Below are 26,608 nucleotides of genomic sequence, written 5' to 3'. Positions count from 1 at the left end.
TAGAGATTACATAATCTCTAGGAATCCTAGAGATTAAAAAAAAAAAAATAAAAATCTCAGCAATTCCCTTTCCCAGCCTCTCCCATTAATTCACCCTCCCTTTTCCATCACACAGTCTGCTTTTTTTCTTGATCATTTCCCCATTCGAGACTTTTCTTCTTTTCCTCCGTGCCTTCTTCCGCTTCGCTAGCCAACCTCCTCACGTTGTTGATTCAGCATGACTGGAGCAGCTGAGAAACTGGGACTGTGTGATATGAACCAAGTTTCAAACATAAGACAGCCTAATTAACATCCAAAGTTTAAAAAATCCAGGAACTTCTGGCCCTCTTCAAGTGTTACAAATGGATCAGGGCCAGACAAGGTTGTAATGCTCCCTATGGACAAAGAATGGAGAGTATCCAAAGGCACTTTTGGCAATGACACAATTGAATTAGTTAGTCCTGGTCAACCCTCCCAATCACAAGGGCTGGACCCCCTTCATTCTTTACTCACCAGGGTCAACTTCTTGGACACCAAAGTTAAGTATCCACCTTCTGCCTGAGGTGGCTTCTGATCCCCCCTAGAATTTGGTGCTTGTGATCCCCTCCTCCAAAAATGACCCGTATGGGTTGTATAATATAACTTTAGAGAGGTAGCTTGGCAGAGTAGTCAAAGAACTGGCCCTGAATCCAGGAAAACCGGTGGCTTCTGACAGCTACTGAGAAAGGTACTTCCCTATATTCTCTGGAGGAGTCAGATTATACAGGTAGCCAGTAAAACCCCTGATTGGGGCTGAAATCCAGTTAAAATGCAATTGGGTAATGTTAATTTGTGGTTTTCTAAGCAATATAGAACCACTGAAAAGTACATAAAGATCTCTGCCTGCTGTTTATTGACTTAGAAAACTACCTTTATAAGTGTATGTGTGTATATGTATATAATATATATGTATGTGTGTATGTATATGTATGTGTGTGTGTAAGATACCAGTATAGTAAAATCTGAAATCACATTTTAATCTGGTATGACCCCCCCACCCTCGAAAGTGTTGTGGGCCACACCGTGCCCTGTACCCGAGTTGGATTCCTCTGCTGTAGACTGGGTTCTATAAACTGTGATCTGAGCCTATTTTTGTATGGGAAGCTAAGACTTTTAAAATACAATTAAATTCAAATTATTTGACATTTAATATTTATTTAATACAAATGCAAAAACTATTTTAGGCAAGGTTTGGCCCTTGGACCAGTGTTTGCCGATCCCCCACAGGCTATAAATTGCATAAAAGATGAGGACCTGCTTTTGCTAGAAGAACTTTCCTATTCCAGTGGAATCACATGCCTAATTCCTGGATCTCTTAATTTGATATGTCATTTATAGTTATACAAGGTGTCCCAAAAGTATTTATGCATTTTAATAGCCTAAAAATCTACACTGAGATTTTAGAGATACACAATTTGTATATAGTATGTATATATAAAATCTACATACAAAGTATTCTTCTACATATTATATTTCCTACATATTAGATGTAAGTATTGATTTCTCTAACTATGCCCTAGGTTAGCACAGTGCCCAGAGGAAACAAAAATCCCAAAGGATTCAGAAAGACCTGAGTTCAAATTTGGCCGTAGATACTATCTTCACTTGACTGCTTTCTGCCTTAATTTTCTTAGCAATAAAATAGGGAGTTGTTTTGAGGATCAAGTAAAATAATTGTAAAGTGCTTAGCACAGAGTCTAATAAATAGTAGTTGCTTAATAAATGCACATTTATTAATGGAGAGCCCTCCTCACTGTAAAATTTGGTGATTGTGTGTGAGTTAACTCCACTCACTATGAATCAGGTACTTATAAACACAGCTCCTATTCTTTCTGATATCCCCATCTTAACTGTCTCCAGTTACAGCGAGTTCACTTCACTGCCCTGCTCTTTTTACCTGTGTGACTTTGGAAAAGTCATCGCCACTGTACCTCTGTGTTTTTTTTTTTAAACAATAAAATGAAAATATTGGACTAGTTTGTATCTAAAGGCCCTTCTAGCTGCAAATCTTTTGAAACAGCTGTATGGTCAGAGGTTTGTGTTCCTGAGAGATTTGATCCTAACCCCTTCTTTGCATGGCTTACAACTGCAAACATGTAGATGCTACATCCAGATACAGTGTTGGAATGGGTCTTTCCCTGAGGATTGAGAAGCATGAAATACACCATCCTTGTAAGTTGGTGTGGTTCATTTATTTAGAATATAACAATCACCGTTTCCCATTTATAACTGGAAACTAGCTAAAAGTAATTTCTTCTTTTTTATATATTATCTCATTTGTATGCTAACTTAAATAAAACATACATTTTCTGTAATTAATTGTCTTATCTTATTTCCATATATTTCAAACTTCAGTTCTCATTCCCTTCTCCCCCAAAGTAGAGGTTTAATATATATAACACTCCATTATCAGCTTCTTTTAAAAGAAGAATTCATTTTAATGGAAAGGTATGACCATAAAGCTCCATTTCAGTTCTCTGCAGTTTCTCTTTATTGAAGTTATAGTGCTCTATAAAATTTCATAATGAAAAAACAAAATCCTTGGAGTGATTTTATCATTGTTGAATTTATTATCATTATTATTATTTTAAAACATATTGTGTTGTGTCTCGTAAGGCTTCCATTGTTTAAAGACAGAGAAAAGAACTAAAATCTCTGATTATTCAACCACATAAATAAAGATGTCTTTAACCCATACCCCAGCTTTTTGTTTAGACAAGAATCCACACTATGTGGCTGCTCTTTAATGTAGCCCATCAAACCTAGTCCCAGGAAAGGGTTCTTTGGGGACTGGATGGGGAGCTTGATGACAGCTCACTTAGGAGACTTCAGGCATCTTGTGTACAGATTCACAGATGATGCCTTATTGTTTAATTCAACATGATGTCAGTGCTTATAGATTTAAAAGAGTAAAGACCATTGGGGAGGATGGGGGAGACCATTGTTCTTTCCAGCCAGATGTTTAATGCTTCAGTAGAATTTTGTCTTTTGAAATCTTTATGACAAGATTATACAATAAGCAAACTCTGTAGGGTAATGGGAATTTTCATTTCTTAGAAAAAAAGAGACTACATTCTGGCTTTCTTTTGTGTGGGTTTTTGTCCTCCTGTCCATCACACATGCAAAGAGACACAGAATACATTTTAAAATGTACTTAAGCCTAATACAATCGAATGAGCCTGACCTGAGAGTCAAAAGGCCTATATTCTAGGTTCAGCTCTGGAACTAAATAGATATTTGGCAGATTACTTAATTTCTCAGTTACTCAATTGCAAGTGAATTAAGATCAGCCAAAATCACCATGTTTGTGATTGTGTTTTTGATGGTGATTTTTTTTGGAAGCTAAATGATGTAGCAGATAGTGCAACCGGACTTTGAATCAGGAAGACTCATCTTCAGGAATTCAAAACCAGCCTAAACCACTTACTAGCTTTGTGACCCTGTACAAATCACTTAACCCTATTTGCGTCAATTCCTCATTTGTAAAAATGAATTGGAAAAGGAAATGGTAAAACCATAGTTATCTTTGTCAAGAAAACCCCAAATGGAGAGAGAGGTCTTTGGGTAAAAATCAGCATGTAGAGGGACTGGCACCTCAAACACTTTCCAGATTTCTAAGGGGCTGCCCTAAAGACTTTAGGGAATTTCCCCTAAATCAGACTGGTTGACTCTGTCACTGACTCTCTTTTTCTCATATATTAGTCCTAGTAGTGAGCTCATTCTCTTTGTGTATTGTTTGATATATTTTAGGCTGTGGAACTTTGCTGATTTCCATTTGTTATCAACTTGAATAAATGTGTTTATTCACTGTTCACAGTGTATGGTTTGTTATTCACCATGTGATCTTTGCTTAATTGGAATTTGTTGGAAAAGATATGCACTTCAGACATAATGTAGACCATTCCTTCCTCCTAAAGAATAACTACTTAAATCTTGGACCTAAAATTCATTTTTCTTATAGAGACATTTTACTCTACATTTAGAGGGGGGGAAAAAGATAAGCTCTATTCTAATCCAAGGATCCCCTCTCTGAAGAGGGGAAAGTGACTCATTCCTGTCCTTTCTTCTGATCCCCTTTAGGCAGAAATGAAGGTCTCTCCTTGAAGAAGGGTGAGCAGAATTCCAAAGATATTCCAACCTTCATGTTTTACTGTGAGCCTCATTTGGATGAATCTGTGCAGATTTCCATGTAACACACACACCGTACAAACACATCAGTCATTGAATCTTAGAGATGGAAAGCACGTTAGACATTCAGCCCCTTTAACTTACAGCTGAGGAAGCTAATTCCATATGTGTTGAGTGTCTGTCACCATCTGTATAACCTTGGGCAAGTCCCCACTGGATCTTACTTTTTTTTCATTTGTAAAATAAGAAGGTTCGATGAGATGCCCTCTCAGTTTTCTTCTAGCTCTAAATCATATGGTGGAATTTCTTCTGAAAAGAATGCTGAGTTAGGCTTTCCAAGGGATGGTGACTGGACAGCCCCTCTTGTCATTCTCAGTGCTAGGCAACCATAAGGATTTTCCCCTTAGCACGCTTGAGTTTTTCTCTCTAAAGACCTGTTGAATGTTTTCAAACAAACAAATGCAGTCAGGCAAGGGTGGAAGAATAGAGGGAAATATTGGTCTGTTTTTGTAAGCACAATAAATAATTTTTTTTATGAAAATTGGGGAGTATGTGCCACTTTAGTTTGCTTGTACACTTCCCTTATTGGTAGGAAAGAAATCAGTTTGGTCTCTTGTTTTGGAAAGGGAAAAAAAAAAAAAGCTTCACTATTTAAGTCCAAAATTCAAATTTTCAAAAGGTTAAGTAAAGAGTTTGGATATTAATATGTTTTGGATTATTTGGTTTTGAGGACAAACTCTGACTCATCCCTTAAACTTTTGATGAGCCAAAAGGGACCTCCGCATTTTAACCACCCAATCACATTGTGATTAAGTTAAATAGGAAGTATAAACTTCAGTAATTCCCTAAGCTGGTTGTGGCTTCCACTTTGTTTCAGACAATCTAAGCAGTATGATTAAGGCAGGATCATTAGGAGTGCCCATTGTAGCCATGAGATACAGCACACGGTGGCAGAAAGAACGCTAGACTTCTAATTAGGAGAGACACAGGTGTGAATCCCACCCTTTCTACCATGAGAGTTTAACTTCACTAACCCTCAGTTTACTCATCTACAGAACAGGTACAGTACCTCACCAAATTGTTTTGAAGGCCAAATGAAACTATGTAAAGTATTTTGCAAATCTTAAAAAGTGCCATATAATTGTCAAGTTAATAACTTTTCCATGTTTTGAACTCCCAAATCAGACAGATCCCTTTGGGAAACTTAGAAATCTCAATGAAGAGATAGGTGTAAGAACGTGAGCAGTTTAGAATAACCTATGAATGTCTGCCCCCAAGTACTGGCAATCTGATCAATTTCCTTAATTTATTCCTATTTAGTAGTCCCCAACCAAGAGTATGTAGGAAAGACAGAGAGACAGAGACAGAGATGGAGACAGAGAGACACAGACCCTCTTCCTGAACAGTGCTCTCTGAATCAGCTCGTGCATCTTATGTGCGGGTTTTCCTAATGGAGTATAAGGACCTTGGGATAAATTATATAAATAGTGCTGACAGGGACAGATGTTTAACCCCACTGCACACGCTGGTTTATTTAGCCTTCTACTTTGGCCTTAAAGGGGACAAGATAAGTCTGTCATGTCTCATTTTTTTTAAAGCCTTCGGTTTTATTTCCCAAGTGTTGGCAATGTTCTTTACTCCCTGGTGGATACTGCATACAGCCCTTGCCCTCAGGCTTTATGAAGTGGGTAACACAGATGGTACTATTTGCACTGAAGTACATGGGAGGTTCAAATCTCAACAAATTCAGTGTCACTGAAAAGACTCATAGAAGAAATAAGTGCTTGAGTAGGTTTGGGGGGAGTGGGGAAAAGAAGGCAACGGTTGCTTGCCAAATAAAGAGGGACTCAGTTTCAGAAGGCAGTATGGAAAGAAAAGAAACAATGAAAGCAGGCAGCATGTGTAGGCAGACACAAGGAAGCATAGAAAGGGTGTGGGGGAAGCCGGCAGCTGATTGGGAGGGCGCAGAGTCTTGCTGGTGAGTACAAGAAGCTTGAACTTTATACAGACTAAACGAAAGGGATTTGAAGGGAGATGCAAAATCTGCTTTTTTTTGTCCTCAGGATTTTGTAGAAAGCTTAGGAGAATCAAAAGGCTGAGTGGAATGGAGTCACGGTTGACCAGTTGACCAAGACTGTCCAGGCATTTGTAGTGGGATTTCATGAAAACATCAGGTGGGAGTTGGTCTACTTGGTGGTTAAGGCTCCCTTGAGTTCTAATATGCTGAGCTTTTGTTTAGTTCCTAGCTAATATAATCCAGATGGCTGGTATTCAGAGATGTGTCAGTTTGGGGGACAAGGATACAGACGTTTCTTTAATGATTTGAAACATTACTAACATAATAACCTAGTTAATCTTGATTAAAGTTAGACATTTGAGAACAGACTTGATTTTGGACTAGGGATCAGAGTACCAGATTTGTCCCATACTGGAATTGCTTGGTGGGATTTGACACTTTCACTGGGTATATGGTTAAGGAACCCGGACCTCAACCTAGAAGTTTTATATCTGGTTTAACTTCTAGACCCCCAATTCCTTCCACTATAAAGTGAGACAAAGGAGATGGATCTCTAGGTCTTCTTAAAGTTTTTGATCTCCTGTGTTTGTCATTCCTGGTTCATTCCCCTGCCTTTCTGAAATCATCAGGATCCTACAGAACTGGGAAGGATCTTAGGAATCATCTAATCCAACCCTGTCATTGGGCATATGGAGAAAGTAAGAGCTAGAAAGGCAGAGGTCCCAGAGGTACCACGGACAGCTGACTCCCAAAACAAGCATGCTTTCTTCTTTCTCTACCCTCCTCCTTTAATAATGACTATCCAGTGGGGATCATCAGTTTTAGAGCTGGGAGAGAACTCAGAACTTATGTAGCCCAAGTCTCTCTTTTCGCAGATGAGGAAACTGCTAAGCCAGGAGATGTAAATGGCTTTTTAAAGTCACACAGGTTATAAACTTCAAAGGCAGAATTTGAACCCCAAGTCAGTGCTCTTTCTCCTAGACCATTCTTCAGAGATTCTTTGGCAGGTACTGAAGCCTCAGAAGGCAATTAGGGAGCATCATAGTGCACAGAGTGTTGGATGAATCAGAAAAACTCATCATCTTCCCTAGGTCAAATCTAGTCTCAGACTCTTAATTAGCTATGTGATTCTGGGAAAATCATTTAACTCTGATTGCCTCAATTTCTTCATCTGCCAAATGAACTGGAAAAAGGAACAAAAAATCCCTCTAGTATCTTTGTCAGAAAGCCTCAAATGGGGTCATAGAGTTGCACATGTCTGAAACAATTTGATGACAACAAATCCTCAGAACATCTGTGGGGCAAAAGGAAAGAACTTCTTGCTTACTAACACCCACAAACCTGAGAGAGGTCATTACAAAACGAGTACATAGCTGAAGCCTTTGATGCCTTTCAGAGAATTTCTGAACTTACTTGAGTATGAACTTTGATACTATCCTTTTATAATCTGGTTCCAATCATTTTGAATCATGTTAGTGGCAAATTACTTAAGTATTGTTACTTCTAGTTACTGTCATCATAGACTTAGGTTAAAGCAGGTTCACATCTTACAATCAAAACACCACCTGGAATAAGGATGAAACTACAGATGGTCATATAAAATGATTGTTCACTCAGGAGAGCTTTAGTTAAGGCCATCCTTCTCCTTTAGGGGAAACTCACGTGATAAAGGATGCGCAGTCTGAAATCTCATCATAAACTTTGTAATATAATCCCTCCCAATTAGAGTGGGCTTGTTCTCAGGATAGATCTCATGATAAACAGCCAGTCTTTCCTAATAATCGGCTCAAATATGTGTCTAGAGTTCTTTTCATGACAACAACTCTATTTTCCCTTTTTTTCCAACTTGGTTTGCATAGGAGTTCAGAGAAAAGTAGATTTTAATCAGGAGACTTGTTAGGATGTGTTCCTTCCAATATTAAATCTTACGTAGAGTTGTTTTTTTTAATAGATCAATCATTCATTCAGATACATTTTTAATTTTATTCACATCTATCAGCAAATTTTATATGGGGAGAAAATTTACCCCCCCCCCAAAAAAAAAAAGCCTGGAAAGCATTTTGTTTTAAAAAAAAAAAAAAAAAAAGGCAAATAACATCCTGTGAAAAAACAACCGTGACAATGGGCTATTATTTCTAGCCACATAATAGTATGTTGTCAGATCTTTGTGTCCGATGATGGGGAAGAGGAATTGGGGGGAGGGGAAAGGGAGGTTCTAAAACCTTCCAAAAGGCACTGACTTGCTAGTTTCCGTTTTCTAAAAATGGAAGCTGCTCCTTTAATAAGTCAGTGGTTCATTTTTGCAGGTGCTCGGCCACAGCCACGGGTTCATTTCCAGAGACGAGCCCTGAAGCTGCCAGAGAACACGAGCTACAGTGACCTGACTCCCTTTCTCACAGCTTCCAGCGCCCCGGCAGAAGTGGACAGTTTTCCGTATTTACGAGGATTAGATGGGAATGGAACAGGTAATTTAAAGCTCTCTTCTCTTTTTAATCATGATTTTACAGATTGGTCCTTGGATATGTTGGGTCACTGTAAATAAGAAAAAATGTAGGTTAAGATGGGAAAAGATCTCCAGAAGTATTTATTTAAACTGTAAGGAAACAAATCAAGACTTTCAGTCTGGTCCATTGTAGGTTTAATTTCAGTGTCTATCATTTTTCTTTAAGAGATATATTTGTTGGACATCTCTCTATCCATCATTCATACTGATTCATACCAAGACTAAAGAAGTAGATTCTACACTGTTTGGGAGAAAACCTAAACTAATTCAAGTCACCCCAGAGTAGATATTTTTCTACATTCTAAAATACTGGAAAAAATTAACAATTTTAAAATTAAAGAAAAAAATTAACTCAGGTTTCTTTACTTCTTCACCTGCTTTCCCTTATTGAAACTTTTGTTCCTATTTTTTGGATTGTTGAGTTGTAAAGAAACCACCTGCCTTGATTCAAGTATAGTGAAATCCATCCCTGTCCACTCAGAAATAAATCCTTTTTATACTGGGAGTGGAAAGGGAATGTGTTTGGTCTGGCTCAGATAAAAGCAGCCCAACTGGCTGCTGACATGGGGCATTGGGTCTTTCTTATTCCTTCTCTCCCTACCTTCTTTGCTTTAAACAAGGGGGTCTCTAATTGGTCAGTCATTATCTGCCACTTCATTTCAAAACCATAATCTGTATGCGCTGTTATTGAAGTACAAGGAACTGGACTGAAGCCCTGATGGCAATTGGCTTTCTGACATATTTCACTTGAACAGCTATTTTTTAAGCAGTTTCTGTGTGCCAGGCACTGTGCTAACCGGTTAGCTGGGGATCAGGAACAAAAAGGATACAGTTCATAAGCTTGAGCTGCTTACCTTCAGTCTAGAGACAAGAAGCAAATGCATATGTATGTGGCATGTGTGTATAAACAACATGCTTGTGCATTTACCTGTGTGTATAGGTTTACATTTTTATATATAAACATTTATACGTAAGTCTGCTTACATAATAAGTATATAGAATATATGTAGTATAGTCCTGGATATGAGAGGTAATTGAGAGTGAAGAGTAACTCCCAAGATTAAAAACACAAATGACTAGAATGGGGAGAAGAGAAATAGGAAAGTTAGCAGTAAGTGTGTTTAGGAGGAAAAACACTGAGTTAATTTTTGAACAAACTCTGCTTCTATAAGAATTTAAAAGCATTTCCATCTTCATCAAGAAAAGTCTAGAGACTCCAGCCTTGAACCTTATATTAGGATCTTGTATCACAGCTTGGCTCTTCTAGGTGCACTAAAAGTTATTTATTCCTGTTCTAGTGAATCAAGAACTCAGAAAATCAGAAGCCCTGAGTTCCAGAAAGCCAGGAATTAGGAACTATGGGCTTTCCTTTTATGCCACCTCCTCACTGGCAAGACTGTAAATAATAGAAACATTCATTAAACTAGTTAAAATATAAATGGGGAATGTTGACCCAGATCCAGCCAGGTGGATATATACAGTTTTCTTTGGGTGGCATTTGATTTACCTTCAGAAGAACTCAAGTCAGTCTAGTAAATTATTGCCCCTGAATGTTAAATAAAAACTGAAAGGGCATAAAGGAGTTTCTTAACCCTAAGATATCTCACCCATTATACGTTACACATACGTTATGTTATACATTAAAAGAAATATTTTGAAAGAACTCAAGGTAATGGTGATTTGTAAATCAAGTTTTCTTCCCTTTTGTGCTACCCCTCTCTAAAGAATTGTCAATGCCTTTATTACATAATATTTTGCTGAAAACCTTATGATTGGTCTTGAGTAAGCATATCACAACAAATGTTGCATTTTCCTTCTTGAAAGTGAGGCTTACTGCCAGCCAAGGGCATACTCCAACTTCATGATTGGGTTTCTCCTGATTAATGTGAGCTTCATTAGGGAACTTGTCTTTCCCATTATTAATTGTGATATGCTTTCCCAATTCTATTTCATATTTACTTAAAAAAAAAAGTGAGGTTTACATCTAGGGGAGGGTATGGGGAAAGGGGAGGCTAATCTTGAAGAATTATCCATGCATATATATTTTGAAAAAGAAAAGCTTTAATTTAAAAAATAGAAAGAAAGTGGGCCTTAGAAATTGAGACTATCTAACTTTGTAATGCAATTACAATAAAGTCTTGGAATCATCAAATTTCATCTTTTATAAAAAGTAGTATCATATAATAAAATCTTGAACTTGGAGAGATTCCCACATTACTTGGAGCTCATTAATTAGAATTTTTGTATTAGTCTCCATTTCCAGTAGCTATTAAATAAATTATGAAATCTGAGCCATTTGGGGGAAGGAGAAGAAAACAAAGAAGGGGATCTATTGATTTTATTTTTTTAGTTTGCTTTCTTTCAGGTTTCTATTATTTGACACATGAGAAAGAGAAGGGCTTTTGAAGGTTATATTTAATTTTTGTTTCTCAATAGGATAAATAAGATACTTATTTAAGAAAGATAGGACTTTATTTTAAAACTTTATATAATAAAGGCCCAAGTCTGAGTAATGTGCACATATATATAATACAGGGCCTGATTCTTTGGTTTATGTTACAACAAGATTGGAGGGTGGAAGGAGGCAAGATCTTCTGGGGCAAATATCTTAGTCCTCTTGACTGGCACTTTAGGTAGACATTGAACTCTGCCTTCACTTGGTTTATAGCTTTTCTTTTATCTCAAAATTGTGACTTTTAGGACTTAATAAATGAATACTAAAGAATCTCACTCAATTTGTATCTAAGGGGAGAGCAAAATAATTTTCTCTTGACAAGATTATTAACCATTCTTGAAGTGTCAAAAAAGAGCAGAGGAGGGCAATTTCAAAATGTAATCCTTGGATTTAGTGCTGGTTGCCTTAGTTTTCTCATCTGTAAAATGAGCTGGAAAAGGAAATGGCAAATCACTACAATGTATACTTATTAGCTGGGTGACTGCATCACTTAGAGAGAGTGTCCATCAGACCCAGAATCCAGCCCAACTCCATTGTTTCTGCACAAATTATTTTGTTTGTTTTCTCTGTTAGAAGGTAAGCTTCTTGAGGACAGGGACTGTTTGATTTCTGTTTTTGCATTCCCAGTTTAGTAGGTGCTTGGAACATAGTAGGTACTTAGTCAATCAACAAGCATTGCCTAAATGCCATCCAATCTAACTCCCTTCAAGGAACTGATACCCAGGGAAGTGATCTGCCCAGGACCATATGGATAGTAAATGTTAGAGCCTGGATTCATCTCCAAGTCCAGTGTTCTCTGTACTGTGTTGTTATGCATGTTTAGGGGAAGATGGTAGGGAGCCACTGGCAACATAGGAACCAAAGTCTTGAAGGAACCAAGAGGGAAGAGTGGGAGAAGGGATCAAATTAGGATTGATAGATATAATCAGCTTTCATGTGCTGAATTATTCATATTTGTCATTTCTTAATTAACATCATATTCATGTCCACAGTTTATTTAGGTATTCTCCAACTGATGGCATTACTTTGTTTCCATTTCAGACATAGAGAAAAGCAGAGAGGGAGAGACAGAGAGAGAGAGGGAGAGGGAAAAGGAAAGGGAAAAAGAGAAAGAGGGGGCAGGGGAAGAGAAAGAGAAAAGGAAGGAGAGGGAGGAATTGGGGAGACCATTTCATTCCCCCCAAGTGAGCGACCATTCTATCTTTGACCTCCTTGGGTCTGGTCCTCCCATCTTTGGATCAAGGAATATTTGATACTATAGCAAATTGCTTTCCAGAGTGGTTGGACTGATACTGAATTCATTCTATAACATTTAAATCCAATTCTAGCTACATTTGTAAGAAGCAAACAATGAAATGCTTACTGGAAAGGCTAATGACCATATATGTTAGTAGAAATCGTTTCACTATATTTTTTCTGATGTGTCCATAAGTCTAAGAGTAAAGATACATTATGAAATAAATATTCATCCTCATATTACATTTCATAAGAGAATGGAATCTGAATTGGCTTACTTAATTCTTAAAAGTGTGTTAATGATCTATCTTTCAGCTTCTAATTTGGCTGTAGACTAGAAAATCATCATGTTGGCATTTAGAAATGTGTTCTAATGTAGAACAATGGGTACATTGAGTGCTTTTTGAAATAGGTAGAAAGTAATAACAGGGGCTAAAAGATGTTATAAATGTTTATTTCCAGAAATTCACTACTCTGAGTAGAAATGTCAAGATTTTGAAATATTTCTTGTATAATTTAAATACTTTCCAATGAACTTAATTTTAATTTTAAAATCCTGGTTTTTTTTTTTTTTTTTTTTTTTTTTTTGCTCATGGAATTCAATTATAGGACTTAATTTGTGCAAAATTTTATTGACAAATATTGTAATACTTGTTCAGAGGTCGTTGCAATTCAATACAATCTCTTCATCTTATGAATGATAATAATAATAGTGATAATGACACCTGCCCAGTGGAGACTTTGAATCCATCCTTAGACACTATCTAGCTATATGACTGTAAACTCAATTAACCTCAGTCTGCCTCAGTTTCCTTATTTTCAAAATGGAATTGATTACACTCTCATTTTCTGGTGTTATTATAAAGATAAAACCTTAAATTACTCTACAAATGCTAGCTAGCTACTATTTATATAGTTCTAAGCCGCTTTCCTCACAACAACCCTGGGAGGTAGACAATACTAATTGTTTCATTTTTACAAGTCAATAATAATAGTGGTTTGACTTTATGTACTCTTTTAAGCATCTAGAGCGCTATAAAATACAAGCTCATTTGATCCTCAAGACTGCCTGTGAAGTAGATGCTCTTATCTGATCTAGTAAGGTTAAGTCCAGAGTCCAGTCACCAAACTATTACATTGTCTGAAGAGGTATTTGAACCTATGTTTCTTATTTCAGGTTTGTTGCTCTATCCAGCAGTACTATACTTCCCAACTTTGAACTAGATAAACTCTGAAGTCCTTTTCAACTCTCAGACCCTCTGAGAATTGCAATCCCCTATTGACCCTGCCCAACAATCCCCTATGACTCCCATCCCCATCCCTGGAGTTTGCATGTACCTATAGACAAAATGATGACTTTTATTTTTAGGGAATGGCACCAAGTACGACCTGACTCCTGTCACTGCGGTCAGTGTTCATCTGCTCAGCAGTGATGGAACCCCAGTTGTGGTGGATGGACCCATTTATGTCACAGTTCCTCTGTCTCCGCAAAGCAATCTGAGGCACAATGCCCATGTTACCGCATGGCGATTTGACCAAAAACTTGGTAAGTAATAATGCATGTACTGATCTTCTAATGACTAAGTTCATTTAGATACGATTTTCTTTCACAAAAGTCAAAGCAGATGTTGATTATTATTCTATTCATATTCTGGCGTGTATGTATGTGTGTACATGTACACACACATATATAATATACTAATCGCCTTAAATGGGACCCTTCAAAATTACAAGGTCTAAAAATTGGATATCATACTCTTAATTGTTTTTTTTTCAATCCCACTGATAAGAGAAAAATAAAGACCTCATAACACATAGACAAGTCATACAAATCCCGTATTGTATAAGTCCACAGAAGTATATTTTAGGCTACACCCTGATAGTGAAAAAGTGGTTTTCACTGAAAAAGGGAACAAGTTGGTTATAATGATAATTTTGTTGGAAGATTTCCTTTGCTTTAATCTTTTAGATTTGCTGAATGTGCATTTAACCATATTATCTCTCTACAACTTATTTCTGCACCATTTACATTCTGCCTAAAATCTGGTTATAAAATATATCCATTCATTTGTTTGAAGTCAGTCATTGGTTAAAATCTTCCTCAAATGGAGAATATTGAAATGAACTCTAAAAAGAAAAATTTCTCCTTTCATTACATATTTTCCCTGAATTTACTTCCATAGAAAGTAGAATCCTAGTGTTCCTGCCTAGCCATTAAATACATTGGTCAGATTCTAGTTAAACCTCAATGGCTGATCATCTACTAGTCTATAATGCCATGATCCAATTTTGAAATCAGAAGTCCACCATTTCATTTTACTACTCAGCGACAAACCAACAGCATTCTTTACAATTGCATTGCACTTATTTGTGCAAGATTAATCTTTACAAATGTAGTATGTTTGATGAAATATTATTCTACTATAAACACTTTCTATACTAAACCATGTAGTTATTTCATGGGTTTTTTAATTATATTTTTCTCAGCATTATACTAAAATGCAAATAATGTGCATCCAAATATTAATATTGAATTAACTTTGACTCTTAAAATTAACTTTAATGCTACCTGATACTATTTATTGTAGAAACATACTTTTGTCTTAATCAGAACAGTGTATACATTGTACTAAATATTGCTTTCTTTTACTTTACACTCATCTTTCTCCATATGTGTTTTGTTCATATTTATCATCTTTATAAGAATATAATCTTTCATTGCATCAGTCTGCAACAGTCTGCTTAGCCCTTCCTCCAACTATTAGATATTGAGATTGTCTTTGTTTTTTGCTCTTACACATAACATAACTACAAAATGTATAAGTCTCCTTTTCCTTTGTATTAATTCCTTTTTAAATTTGTAAATAATGTTAAGATTTTACAGGTTAAGAGGTATCATTTTTATGATTCATACTATCTGTATTACCAAATTTTATTCTCCCCCAAAGCTGTGCTTATTTGCATTGCCAACTGTAGAGTAGCTCTGTTTCCTCATAACCCTGCCAGTGTTAGATTTCATAGTTAATTATTCTTGCTAAATTAATGAGTATGATGTGGCAGCTCATGGTTTGTTTTCTTTTACATTTTTTCAGTTGTTTGTGAAGTTAAACATTTTTCCAAATGTGTGTTTACAGTGTTTCCTCTGTTATAATCTTTTGTTCTGATATTTTGACCACTTATAAAATGGTTTTAAATATCAATGTGTTTGATTCTTTTCACTTAACAGTATTTTATTTTTTCCAATTGCATGTAAAAATAGTTTTCAACATTCACTTTTGTAAGACTTTGAATTCCAAATTTTTTTCTCCCTCCCTTACTTCCTTCCCCCTTCCTCAAGACAACAAGCAATCTGATATTGGTTACACATGTACAATTGTTTTAAAGATTTTCCCTATTAGTCAAGTTGTGAAAGAAAAATCACAAGAAAGAAAAAACTAAAACAAGAAAGTTAAAAATTTTATGGTTGAATTTACATTCAGTCTCCATAGATCTTTTCTCTGGATGGCATTTTCCATCCCAAGGCCATTGGAATTATATGGAATGGTTTTTTTTCTTAGTGTGTTTCTTAGAATATCAATTATAGTAGATCTCCAAATAAAATCTATATAAAAATTATCTGAGAACCTAAGTACAGTATAGAAAGATTTAAAGGTGGCCCAGGTGCAGAGAAAGATAAATAAGGTGTTACTTATTCATTGTCTTAATTTAATAGAATACACTTGGATAATTTTTTTGATCTCCTTTGGAAATTGTGAGAACCCTGGGTCACCTTCTTCATTCTCCCATATCGCTCGCTATAATATCACTATCTACTTTTGCTTTCTTTGATAATTAGACTAGAGGATTGGCATTGTTCTATTTCTTATATTTCTGCGATCACTTTATATTATTATCATATATGACATTTCATAATAGGAGTACATTGTATGACTAAAAAGGCAGGAAAGTGTAAGACAAAGAATGTTGGATCTGGATTCACTTGCTGATTGTTGCTCACTGTGTGAGACTGAAATATAATCCGTCCAGACCCTCAGACTCTTCATCTGCAAAATGTGAGAGTTGTCTGTATGACATCTGAGATCATTTCTACATTGTCTGTATCGTGATAGCTTTAAAGCATGTTTACAAAAATGATTATCATGTTTATTGGTCACACACTTTAAAAAAAAAGTGCTTTGATACATCAATCATGGAAGCAAATAAATATGTTTTGTGATTAAATCTCTAGACTATTAGAGGTGATTTCCCCTATGATTGGGCCAATTCCCAATTTCCTGCATGTGAATAACTTCCATGTAGTTGAACCTTCTGCTGGGAATTTCCATTGTATATTTGCTTTATTCTGGTTTAATTAAGGTCTTTTAATGTGGTGCTTTGCCATGAAAAGCCAGACTGCCAAGTTTCTGTCTTGCTTATTGACTCTAACAGATGATTATGTGAATGTCAAGCAAAGCAAAAGTTTTGGATGGCTCTTTAAAACCAGGTCTAAACATTTGGAATGCATATTTAGAAATTTTTAAATGAAGAGATTTTTCAAAACAGTACATTTTTGAAAAAAATTATATGAGTCCTGACAACAAAAATTCAAGAAAAGTGGGTGTAGGTGTCATTGGTAATAATGGTGGTATGTCGGGTTTTGTTTTGGGGGGTTTTCCAATGATGTCTACAGCTATTTCACATTATTCCCAATTTGTGGAGCAAAGTGATAGAATCCAGTTAATTCAGACTTCAAGGCATGTTTTTTTGCTCAGGCAGAGAGAAAAGAATCCCAAAAAGCTGAAAAGTCAATTTATGAATGAACCATTTCTGATTATTTCAGTGTAGTGAAGCCAACTTGCTTTTTTAAATGTACAGCTTAAAAAGTAATACCCCTCTCTTAATTAAAAACACAAAGCTTATAACACTCATATATTAACCCTCTGGAATTCTGAGTTTGTATGCCTTAGTATGGGGGGGGGGGATGACTGAATCTCTGAGCTGTTTGAATGTGATATGACTTTGCTCAGGTGAATCGAAGCCATTTGTGTTGAAGAGTTGATTCCAGGAGATAAAGTGTGTACTGTGCTTCATTCCTTCCACATGCCCCACTAGAAAATATTTTTAGAGACTTTTCCTAATCTCTTGTGAAAGTTTCGAAAAGGTACATTAGATTTTTTTGTAAAGAAGGCCTTCCTTACAAAGAACTAACCAGGATTGGGATGGATTGCATGGGAAGGTAATGATTTCCCAGTTCTTATTTCATGTATTGTAGAAGGGGTAGCTTCTGGGCCCTTCTAACTTGAGGATTTTAATTTGTATGAATATCAGCACAATGTTTGCCTATCTGTAGTTTCATGGCATTCATCCCAGTCACTTTAATTACTCAAAGATCATGAGCAGTTTTTTGATAGTCTAGGATGTAATTTTTCAGGACCTCAGTGATTTGAATTAGTTAAGAACAAAGAGGTGTTTTCTTAAGTCTCCCTACTTATCTTGGTTTCAGTGTTGGTTTTTAATCCTCATTTAACCATCTGTACTCTGGTCTTCCCAGTCTAAAGATTGTTTTCCTTAATTGATTTTTAAAACATTCTAACAAGCAGTTCTGTCTTCTTAATTCTTTCTTTTGCCTCCTCAGAGCTATTTTTAATGTTCTTTTTGTTGCCCAACGCATTTATTGCAAACCTCAGCTCATTCTGCCTTCCACACATGCGTTACCACAGATTACCACTCTCTTATTCAACCCCAGATTGCTGCTGTTCTTTCTATCTTTTTTGTACACATCTTTCTCTTTTCTGAGCTGGTCTATATCCAGAAAGATTTTAAACAAGATAAAAAATAATGAACTGAATCTAATATGTTAAAAATTTAATAGAGAAAAATGTAAAGTTTTAGAATAAAACTCAAAATTTTAATTTTATAGAGGATGGGAAAGATGTGGATAGACTAGTTCATGTGAAAAAAATTCTTTTTTTTTTTTAAGTGGATTACCTTTTCAATATGAGCCAACAATTTGAGCTGGAATCAAAAAAAAAAAAAAAAAGTGATGTTACTCTAGACTACATTTAGAGTTAGAGACCAGAACAAAGGAGGTGATAGTTCAGTTCTTCCCTGGCCAAGTTACTTCTGGGATACTTGGTTGAGAATCATAAGTGAAGAAAAACAAAGACAAGTTGAAGCATATACAGGATGATGAGGGAACTAAAGAATATTTTTCAAAAATATTTAGTCATTTTACCAGTTCTGAATTCATCTAACAATGATATCATCTGGCATACTCATTTTTTTCAATAAGTATAACATTGAGAAGCCTGACTAAAATCTTAACTAATATTACATATAACATCTCTTCTGTACCACTCTCCCAATTTGGAACTTTATTCACAGGTTTGGTCTCAAGAGGGTCATTGCTACCTAAAGTTCTAGTAGTAGTTCTGTGGGACTACAATTTAAACATTATAGCTCACAAGCCATAAACAAAGATATTTCCCTTTAATAATCAGCCAGTAGACACAATTAGCTGCTGGGAAAGACTTTTATTAAAATGACATAATAATAAACTTTCCCTAGTCCTGTGGGGCACTCTCACAAACCCATAGGAAGAGTAGACACAGAATATAATGGTATTCATGAAACAGTCACATTGAGGACATGTGTAGTCAAGACAACTCACAATTCTAGAACTGCAGAGTTTGGGAGTATTTTTTCTTTATATATAGACCTCACCAAGATCCCTGTGGGGTATAGAGTCTGTGTTGGACAGGATGCTCAGTGTGCTTACAGAGCATCACTTCTGGATAGATCAGATCCACTGGACTACCATGATTTTATCCTCATTAGGTAACTATAGCCTCCAGTGCTTCAAACTTCATGCTACACTACAGTCCCTAGCTAGGCTACTGCTCTGTTCTTTCATAAAGAGCAGAGCCTCTTAACCTAAACCTGAAAGAAGTTCCTCCAAGTTCTCTCAAAGACATAAATGTAAGACTTAGCATCTTCCAGACAGAGGAACAGAAGTTTTAGCTTTTTCTTTTGACTATTCAGTCTAATTTAGAACTAGGTACTCTCTGGGAGAGACCTCATCCTAACTGGTGACCATGCAGTATATTTCCTAGATCTTTATTTCTCCTACTAGACCATAACCAAGTAGAAATGGCCATTTGCCCAGTGATCACCAAACAGCTCTGGAGCTCAGTGTTCCCCACTTTTTTTTAACTTGAAATTTCTACCATTAATACATGCATCAAGTGGCTGTGAGCAGGGCACATATATCTTGGGAGACCAGTTCTTTGTCTGTTCTGGTCTTTAATATTCAAATAAAATGCCCTCTACAAAATACCAATTCAGTCTATGTGGGATATGCCCTATTTTATTATTGTCTTTATAATTTGTCCATTAAAAACTGCAAATTTGCTGACATCTGAAAGATCTTTTATATCTATCTACAGTATTCTTTTGATTGATTTTGATTGTGGATCCCATTAAAATTGGAAATGAGGTTAATCCACAATGAACTAGTTTTGATAAGATTATGCTGACATATAATGATTGCTCCTTCCCTTTCTAAGTGTTTGCAAACTATCCCCTTAATAATATGGGTTAGCATTTTTCATAGGAATAGAAGTTAAACTCACAAGAATATAATTTTCAGACTTATATTTCATCATTTTTGGAAAAGTGGACTACCCTTTGTCCTTCTCTTCCTCTGTAGCTTTTCTTCTACACTCTGAGATCTTTCAAAAATCATCAATATTGACTCAGCAAGCAGGTTGGCTTGCTCTTTTGGTATCCTAGGATGAAGATCAGCTAGTTCTGGAGACATGACCTCCTTGGGAGAAGTTTGATGCTACATGATTGTCTCCTTCCTTATGAGGTTTTAACCCTCTGTGCTATTCTTCAGAAAATAAAACAAGCAAAATGAGAATTGAGCAATTTACCCTTTTTATTGCCCTCTATCATTATCACCCCATCCACTTCAACCTCCTCGTGCTTTCAACAGATCTAAATAAACCCTTTTTCATTTTTCGTTAGTGTTCTCACTGACAGTGTACTTAAAAACAAGAAAAAAATAACTTTATATACTGGTGAAATCAGTGTTAGAATTCTCACCGCCTACAATGTAAAATGTTTTAACATTATTCATCCCATATTTGTGGATGAAAAAAAATTGAGATGATAAAAAATTAAGTGGTGCTTATTAAAAAAAATTCTGACACAAAATCTTAGTTCTCATCTTTATTTTAGGGTTTTATAGGATTTAAAGGATTATTTTTTAAACCTCTTCTTCATCCAGCATCATTGGAGAATGCAGCATTCCACACAATTTTGTAGATAGCTAAAAACAAGTCCTTAATGGGTTAAATTTTTTGTTAACTTATGGATATTTTTATATATTTCTAAAATATTGCAGAATGCTTTAGATTTATAAACAGAGGTGCAAAATACATTTTAAAGTTAATACAATTTTGAAAGTTAAAAAAAAACTTACAAAAGGGGATCATCCTTGCGAATGAGTCTTCAATATTGCCATCACTTGCAAAATTAATAGGCTTAAAGTCAGTGTTAGAGTAAAACACCTGAGATTTATGGTTTGAGAACTTAGTGATGTTGATATCTGCTTCAAGATCATGGTTTGCTTCTTTGGCGATGCTGCAGCTGATGATAAGTAAAGTGTTAGCTGAAATAGTTAAAAAAAAAATCCTTTCATTGTCTTTTATTCCCCTTTATTCTGTGGGTATTTCTGTTGTTGTTGTTAATATGTCATAGGGACAATAGCAATACTATTCTAATTATTTCAAAGCACTTTTCTTATATTTCATATCATCATGAAGTAAGTACCTTATTTTTGTTAGAATAAAAGATTCAGGGATGCCAGTGAAGCAGTTTGCCACAAATTCCAGCAGATCCACAGTAGGGTACTGCCACCAAGTGATTTCTTAGAAATCATGGTACAATGAATAAAATGTTATCCTTAGTGAAGGCAAGAGACTTGAATTCAAACATCGCCTTACTAGTAGGGATCATAAACAAGTCTCTTAGACACATAATTCTAATAATATTTATACTATCTGCCTCATAAGGTGTTGTGATGCATGTGCTTTGGAAGTCTACATGTATTACAGAAATATGTTGTTCTTTATATTTCAGCTATATGATACATGTAAAAGAAACTTATAATTTAACCATATGGAATATTCTCGTACTTTCTTGGCTTTTTAGAATCCCAGGGATCATCAGATCCTCAAATATGTGAGTCCCCAAGACCACAATGCTCTTTCCTGCTAAAAGTTATGGGCAGGACTGCCTTCTTAACCCATAAATAGGATTTCTAAATCATCCATTCCAAGTGCTACTTGGTATGTCCAGCTCAGAGCTGTCCACAGTGTTGGTAAACAGCTTGAAGAACTTGAGGAAAAAAGCTTTTGCAAAATAAGGGACATTCTTTGCATGCCCACAATGTGAGGAGAAAAAACTGGTCCTTTTAGCATACTTACATATCGTATCACAAGCCAGTCAGCAGCTGTAACCTTGGATATAAAAAGGCTGCTATTTATTTATCATTCTCAATTATCTGCACCAATGGAGGAGAACAGTGGTTTGGATAATCCAAAACACTGGGAAATCCAAAATAATTCATTTGGTTTTTGAATGCATTTTTGAATTTACATTTAATGTGGCTGGCATGTTTGTCATCCATAATACTTCAAAACCTGAGAAAGAACTGAAAAAATAGCTCACTTTTCTTCTGAGCCTCCTTTCCAATAACTTGGCTGAGGTAAATTTATATTTTAAAAGTCTTTCTCAATGATTGATCCAGTTTGGAGATAGGCTGCCATCTTTTAATTAAAAGCAAAGGAAAAGTTAGATAATGGAAAGAGAATAAGAGCAAGAGTGGCGTGGAGTAGAGTCTGGGAAGGAAGAATCTAAATCAGGAAGGTCTGGGCTAAGGCTTACCTCTGACCTTAAAGGATGTGCGATATTAGGTGGCACAGAGAGCTGGATCTGGGATCAGGAAGATCCTGGTTCAAAGCTGGCCTTAGAGAATGACTAGCTGGGTGAACCTGGGCAAATTACCCAACCTCTGTCTGCCTCAGTTTCTGCAACTTAATAGTACAGATCAAGTGAGTTGATTTCTTAAGGCACTTAGCACAGTAGCTGACTTAAAAAATTCTATCCTCCCCCTCCCACCAGATCACCACCAGACCCTTTTTCCGTGATTTGGGTCAAGGTATTAAAGTGTACAGGCAATATTCTGAAGGAGGTGCCGAACATGCGGGATTGCCATTGATAGAGCTTTCTCATTGGGAATTATTTATACCCGTGAAAACAAGGGTAGGTCTGGTTGCAAAAGGTTGGAAGAATCAAAATCAAGTTTGCCAGCAAGAGCAGCATGTGCTGGGTGGCCAGACAACTGGACTCTGTTAGCTAGCTCGATGACCTTGTGCCTCGCTGTAGCTACCTCTCCAGTAATTGTTCTCTGGAGTCCTGCCCGACTCAGATTATCTTACAAGCGAGCCAGCAGCCACACATAATGCTCTGTTTGGTTGGGGGGAAAATGAAAATTTAGACATTTGTGAACACATGATTTCATTAGAGACTCGAGTCCAGTCCTGTCCAACAAGGCTCCTATTGAATAGATTGCTTCCTTTTTGTGTTTGTATCACCAGCACTTAGGACAATGTCTGGCACATAGTAGGTCCTTGGAAAATGCTCCATCCGTTGATTAACTTAGTCACCGTTTCATTCAGAACATATCTCACCAAAGGTGATGGGAAACTTCCTGCCTGCCTCTCTAAAGTGCTAAATAAATCAGAGCTGTTGTCATTATCATTTTAAATTATTATAGCTAGAATTTTTATGACAATTTAAGGCTTATAAAGTGCCTTATGTACATTGTCTCATTTACGCTTCAAAACAATTCGGTGGTGTTATTATCATCCTTGTTGTGCACATGAGTAAACTGAGGCAGAGCTAGGCTGATTGCAGCTTTGAACCTCAGGGCTTGCCTTCAGGTTGAGGGTTCTGTGCACTGCTCTGAGACTCAGGATCTCTCCCTAACACGTTCTTGACCTTGGGCAAGTGACTCGATCCCTAAATCTCTGTCTCCTCATGTGCTGCTTTCTTTCACAGGGCCCCTCCGGCTCTGACCTTCCTTCTGCTTCCGTAATTCTGAGTCCCTGGTCCTCGTGCCATGTTTGTTCCCTAACAAAATGAGCATTTTGGTGCCCCGGGTTTTTCTGTAACGTGTTTGTGTTAGAAGCTTGATTAGAGGTTTTCTTCCCAGCTCGGGGGTGAGAACTGAAGCTCCCTTCCCTTCCCCCACTGTCGAAAATCTCCCGGATCCGAGGCTGGAGTGGCCAGGCTGCCTGCCAGCAGGGCCCGCTCCCCTCCCAGTTCCTGGATGGAGCTGAGAATACGTTCCATTGTGAAACAGCCAAGTCAATTCTCCTTTGTTAATTGGGAGCAAACAAGCAGAGGGAATTTTAACCCTGCAGACAAGCCAGCAGCATCTGTGTGGCAATGCCAAGAAATCTGGATGAAGAGAGAAGCATCAAGCAAACCTGGGAAGCAGGATGGAGGACAGGTGCTCTTTAGCTAGAAAGTCCGAGACTGCCCCCACAAGACCCGCTTCATAAGCTTCAGCTCCCAGGGAATCCACGGGCACTGGGAGCTTGCAGAGGGCATTTCTTCGTCGGGTCATATTTGTTATTAGCACAAAGGACGGAGTCTAGTTTTACTAAGAAGCCCTTTCCCTTTTTCTTAAAAGCGTATAATACTGTTGGGATCCTGGCAGGCAGAGCTGCAGATAATACTGCTCCTATTAGGCCTGGAACTATAATTTTAGTGATATGGGGATTGTGTCCTATCAATGTTGATTAACAATTCTTAGAGTTGATTCAGAGCCCTGAGAGATTCCAACCCTGGCTCCAAAGGCAGCTCTATCATTTCAGACAGGGATAAAATGAGTATCATTGTGCATAACCATGTTAGCTGACAAAGTAGCTACAGTAGCTACAGCCTTAAATCTGTGGTCATTATCATCATCATCGTTCTCATGATCATCAATATGGGCTTCACTTTGCACCAGAAGCAACAGTGGCTCAGGGGAGCACCCTGAGACTGGAAGCAGGAAAACCTGAGTTCGAATCAGAGCTCAGACATGTATCAGCTGTGTTACCCTAGTCAAGTCATTTAACTTGTTTGCCTCAGTTTCCTTAACCATAAAATGGGGATAATAAAACACCTGTCTCCCAGGATTGATATGAAGATAAAACTGTGAAACTGCTTAATACAATGCCTGGCACATAATAGGCTCTATATAAATGCTTTCCCTTTCCCCTCTTTCTCCCATATGGTTCTTTGAGGTTTTCAATGTGATTTATATACATTGTCTCATCTGATTCTCACAACAAATATATAAGCCATATAGGTACTATTAATCCCTATTTTCCAGAAGAAACTGTGGTTCAAAGATTTTAAGAGATTTGCCCACCTAGTAAACATCTGAGACCTACCTTTCTTAGGTCTTCCTAACTCCAGGTTGAGTATTCTCTCCACTGCACCATCTCTACCTCTGGAGCAAATTGAGATCCACAGGGATAAAGGGACTTTCCCCAAAGCCACTCAGCTAATGAGATTTGTCACTAATATCATTTATTTGTTTCCATGAACAGGGTGAGAGGATCTACTCTACACCTTTCTCTCCCCCTGCTTGCAGTTCCCATTGTAGATTTCTTGGATTAAATCTACCTTGGAAAAGAAATAAAGTTGAATTTTGCCCATCACCACAGATGACTGTAAGAATTGACAGATTGCTACTGCACATGTGCCAGCAAGTAGAATTCATGGGTTTTTTTTAAAGTGCCAAGGACACATAGAATCATTGTTTGCAGATCAGAATGGAATTTTCACTGCCAAATAGGCACCTTGCTGTGGGGTCTTGGGCAAAGCCCAGGTCACATGCTAGAGTCAATGTATCTCATGTTTTGTTAGAGTTTATCAGTACTCTCTCTTTGCATGCTGTGGAGGCTTTCTTCAGGACTTGTATGTGTTTGGGGATGGTATCTGATGGAACAGGGCAAATTCAATGAATAAATTGAATGCACAGCTCGACATTAGTCATGTGAGAAGACACAGTCAGTTACACTCTGAAAAGCAAATGTTTATCTTTATTGAGTCTCACCAAAATCAAATGATTCTGCTCATCCCTGGGTTGATGAGTGCACTATAGCCAAGGAACCCCTGGCAGTGAGTGAGAATTATTTCAGCTTGCTTTAGGAGAGTACCAGGTTTATGCTCTCTTTAACCTGTTAAGTGATGATTGAGTTCCAGCAGGACAGGGTATAAGCAGATGGTTATTCTTGCATGTGTAATAGCTTTTCAGACAGCATGTTGCCTGGTTGCCTCTGGGAATGGTCACTTGCTAGTGGAGAACTAGGTCAGTGGGTTTGAAGGTAGCATGCCTGACTGGATAGACCTAATTAAAAGAGATAAGGAAGGAAATGATGTCTTGCTCAAAAGAACTATAGAAAATGAAGTCATTTCAGTATAAATATATACGCTCATGTGGTGTAACATCCAAATTCTAAAAGAAGAAGCTCAATGCATTGCAGGTTCATGACCAAACAAGAGGCAGAGATCATTACAAAATGTAAAATAGAAAATTTGTATTATATTAAATTAAAAGGTTTTTATATAAACAAAATATAACTAAGATTAGAAGGAAAGGAGAAAATGGTAAAACAATCTTTATAGCAATGTCTCATAAAGGCCCTAATTTCAAATATATGGAGAGTCAAATTTAGAAGAATAAAGCCATTCCCCAATTGATAAATTGTTCAAGGATATGAATAAGCAATTTTCAGATGAAGAAATCAAAGGCATATGAAGAAGTATTCTAAATCACTTTTGATTAGAGAAATGAAAATTAAAGCAAATCTGAGAGACCACCAGATTGGCTAATATGACCAAAAAAAAGGAAAATGATAAATGCTAGAGAGGATGTGGGGAAATTGGGATATTAATGTACCGATGGTAGAGTTGTGAATTGATCCAACCATTCTAGAGAACAATTCGAAACCATACATAATGGATATACTGTGCATACCATTTGGGTCCAGCAATACTTCTACTAAGTCTATATCCCAAAAAGATCATAAGAAAAGGGGAAAGACTTGAATCGCAAAAACGATAGCAACCTTTTTCATGGTAGCAAAATATTGGAAATTCAAGTGATGGCCGTCAATTGGAAATGGTTGAAGAAGTTATGAATGTA

At 36.8% G+C, this 26,608-nt stretch overlaps 1 protein-coding gene across 1 annotated transcript in view; it reads left to right on the top strand.

The window, feature by feature from the left end:
* The window catches only part of FAM171A1 (family with sequence similarity 171 member A1), a 172,955-nt gene that overhangs the window by 112,644 nt on the left and 33,703 nt on the right, over positions 1-26,608 (top strand). The window contains exons 4-5 of the mRNA XM_074266670.1: positions 8,470-8,628; positions 13,727-13,903. Coding sequence (XP_074122771.1) covers positions 8,470-8,628; positions 13,727-13,903 — 336 coding nt within the window. The remainder of the gene's footprint in view (positions 1-8,469; positions 8,629-13,726; positions 13,904-26,608) is intronic.

This window comes from Sminthopsis crassicaudata, chromosome 5 (genome assembly GCF_048593235.1).
Source record: "Sminthopsis crassicaudata isolate SCR6 chromosome 5, ASM4859323v1, whole genome shotgun sequence".
NCBI lineage: Eukaryota > Metazoa > Chordata > Mammalia > Dasyuromorphia > Dasyuridae > Sminthopsis > Sminthopsis crassicaudata.
The sequence above is the reverse complement of the archived record's forward strand: the minus strand, read 5'-3'. Positions and strand labels throughout refer to the sequence as shown.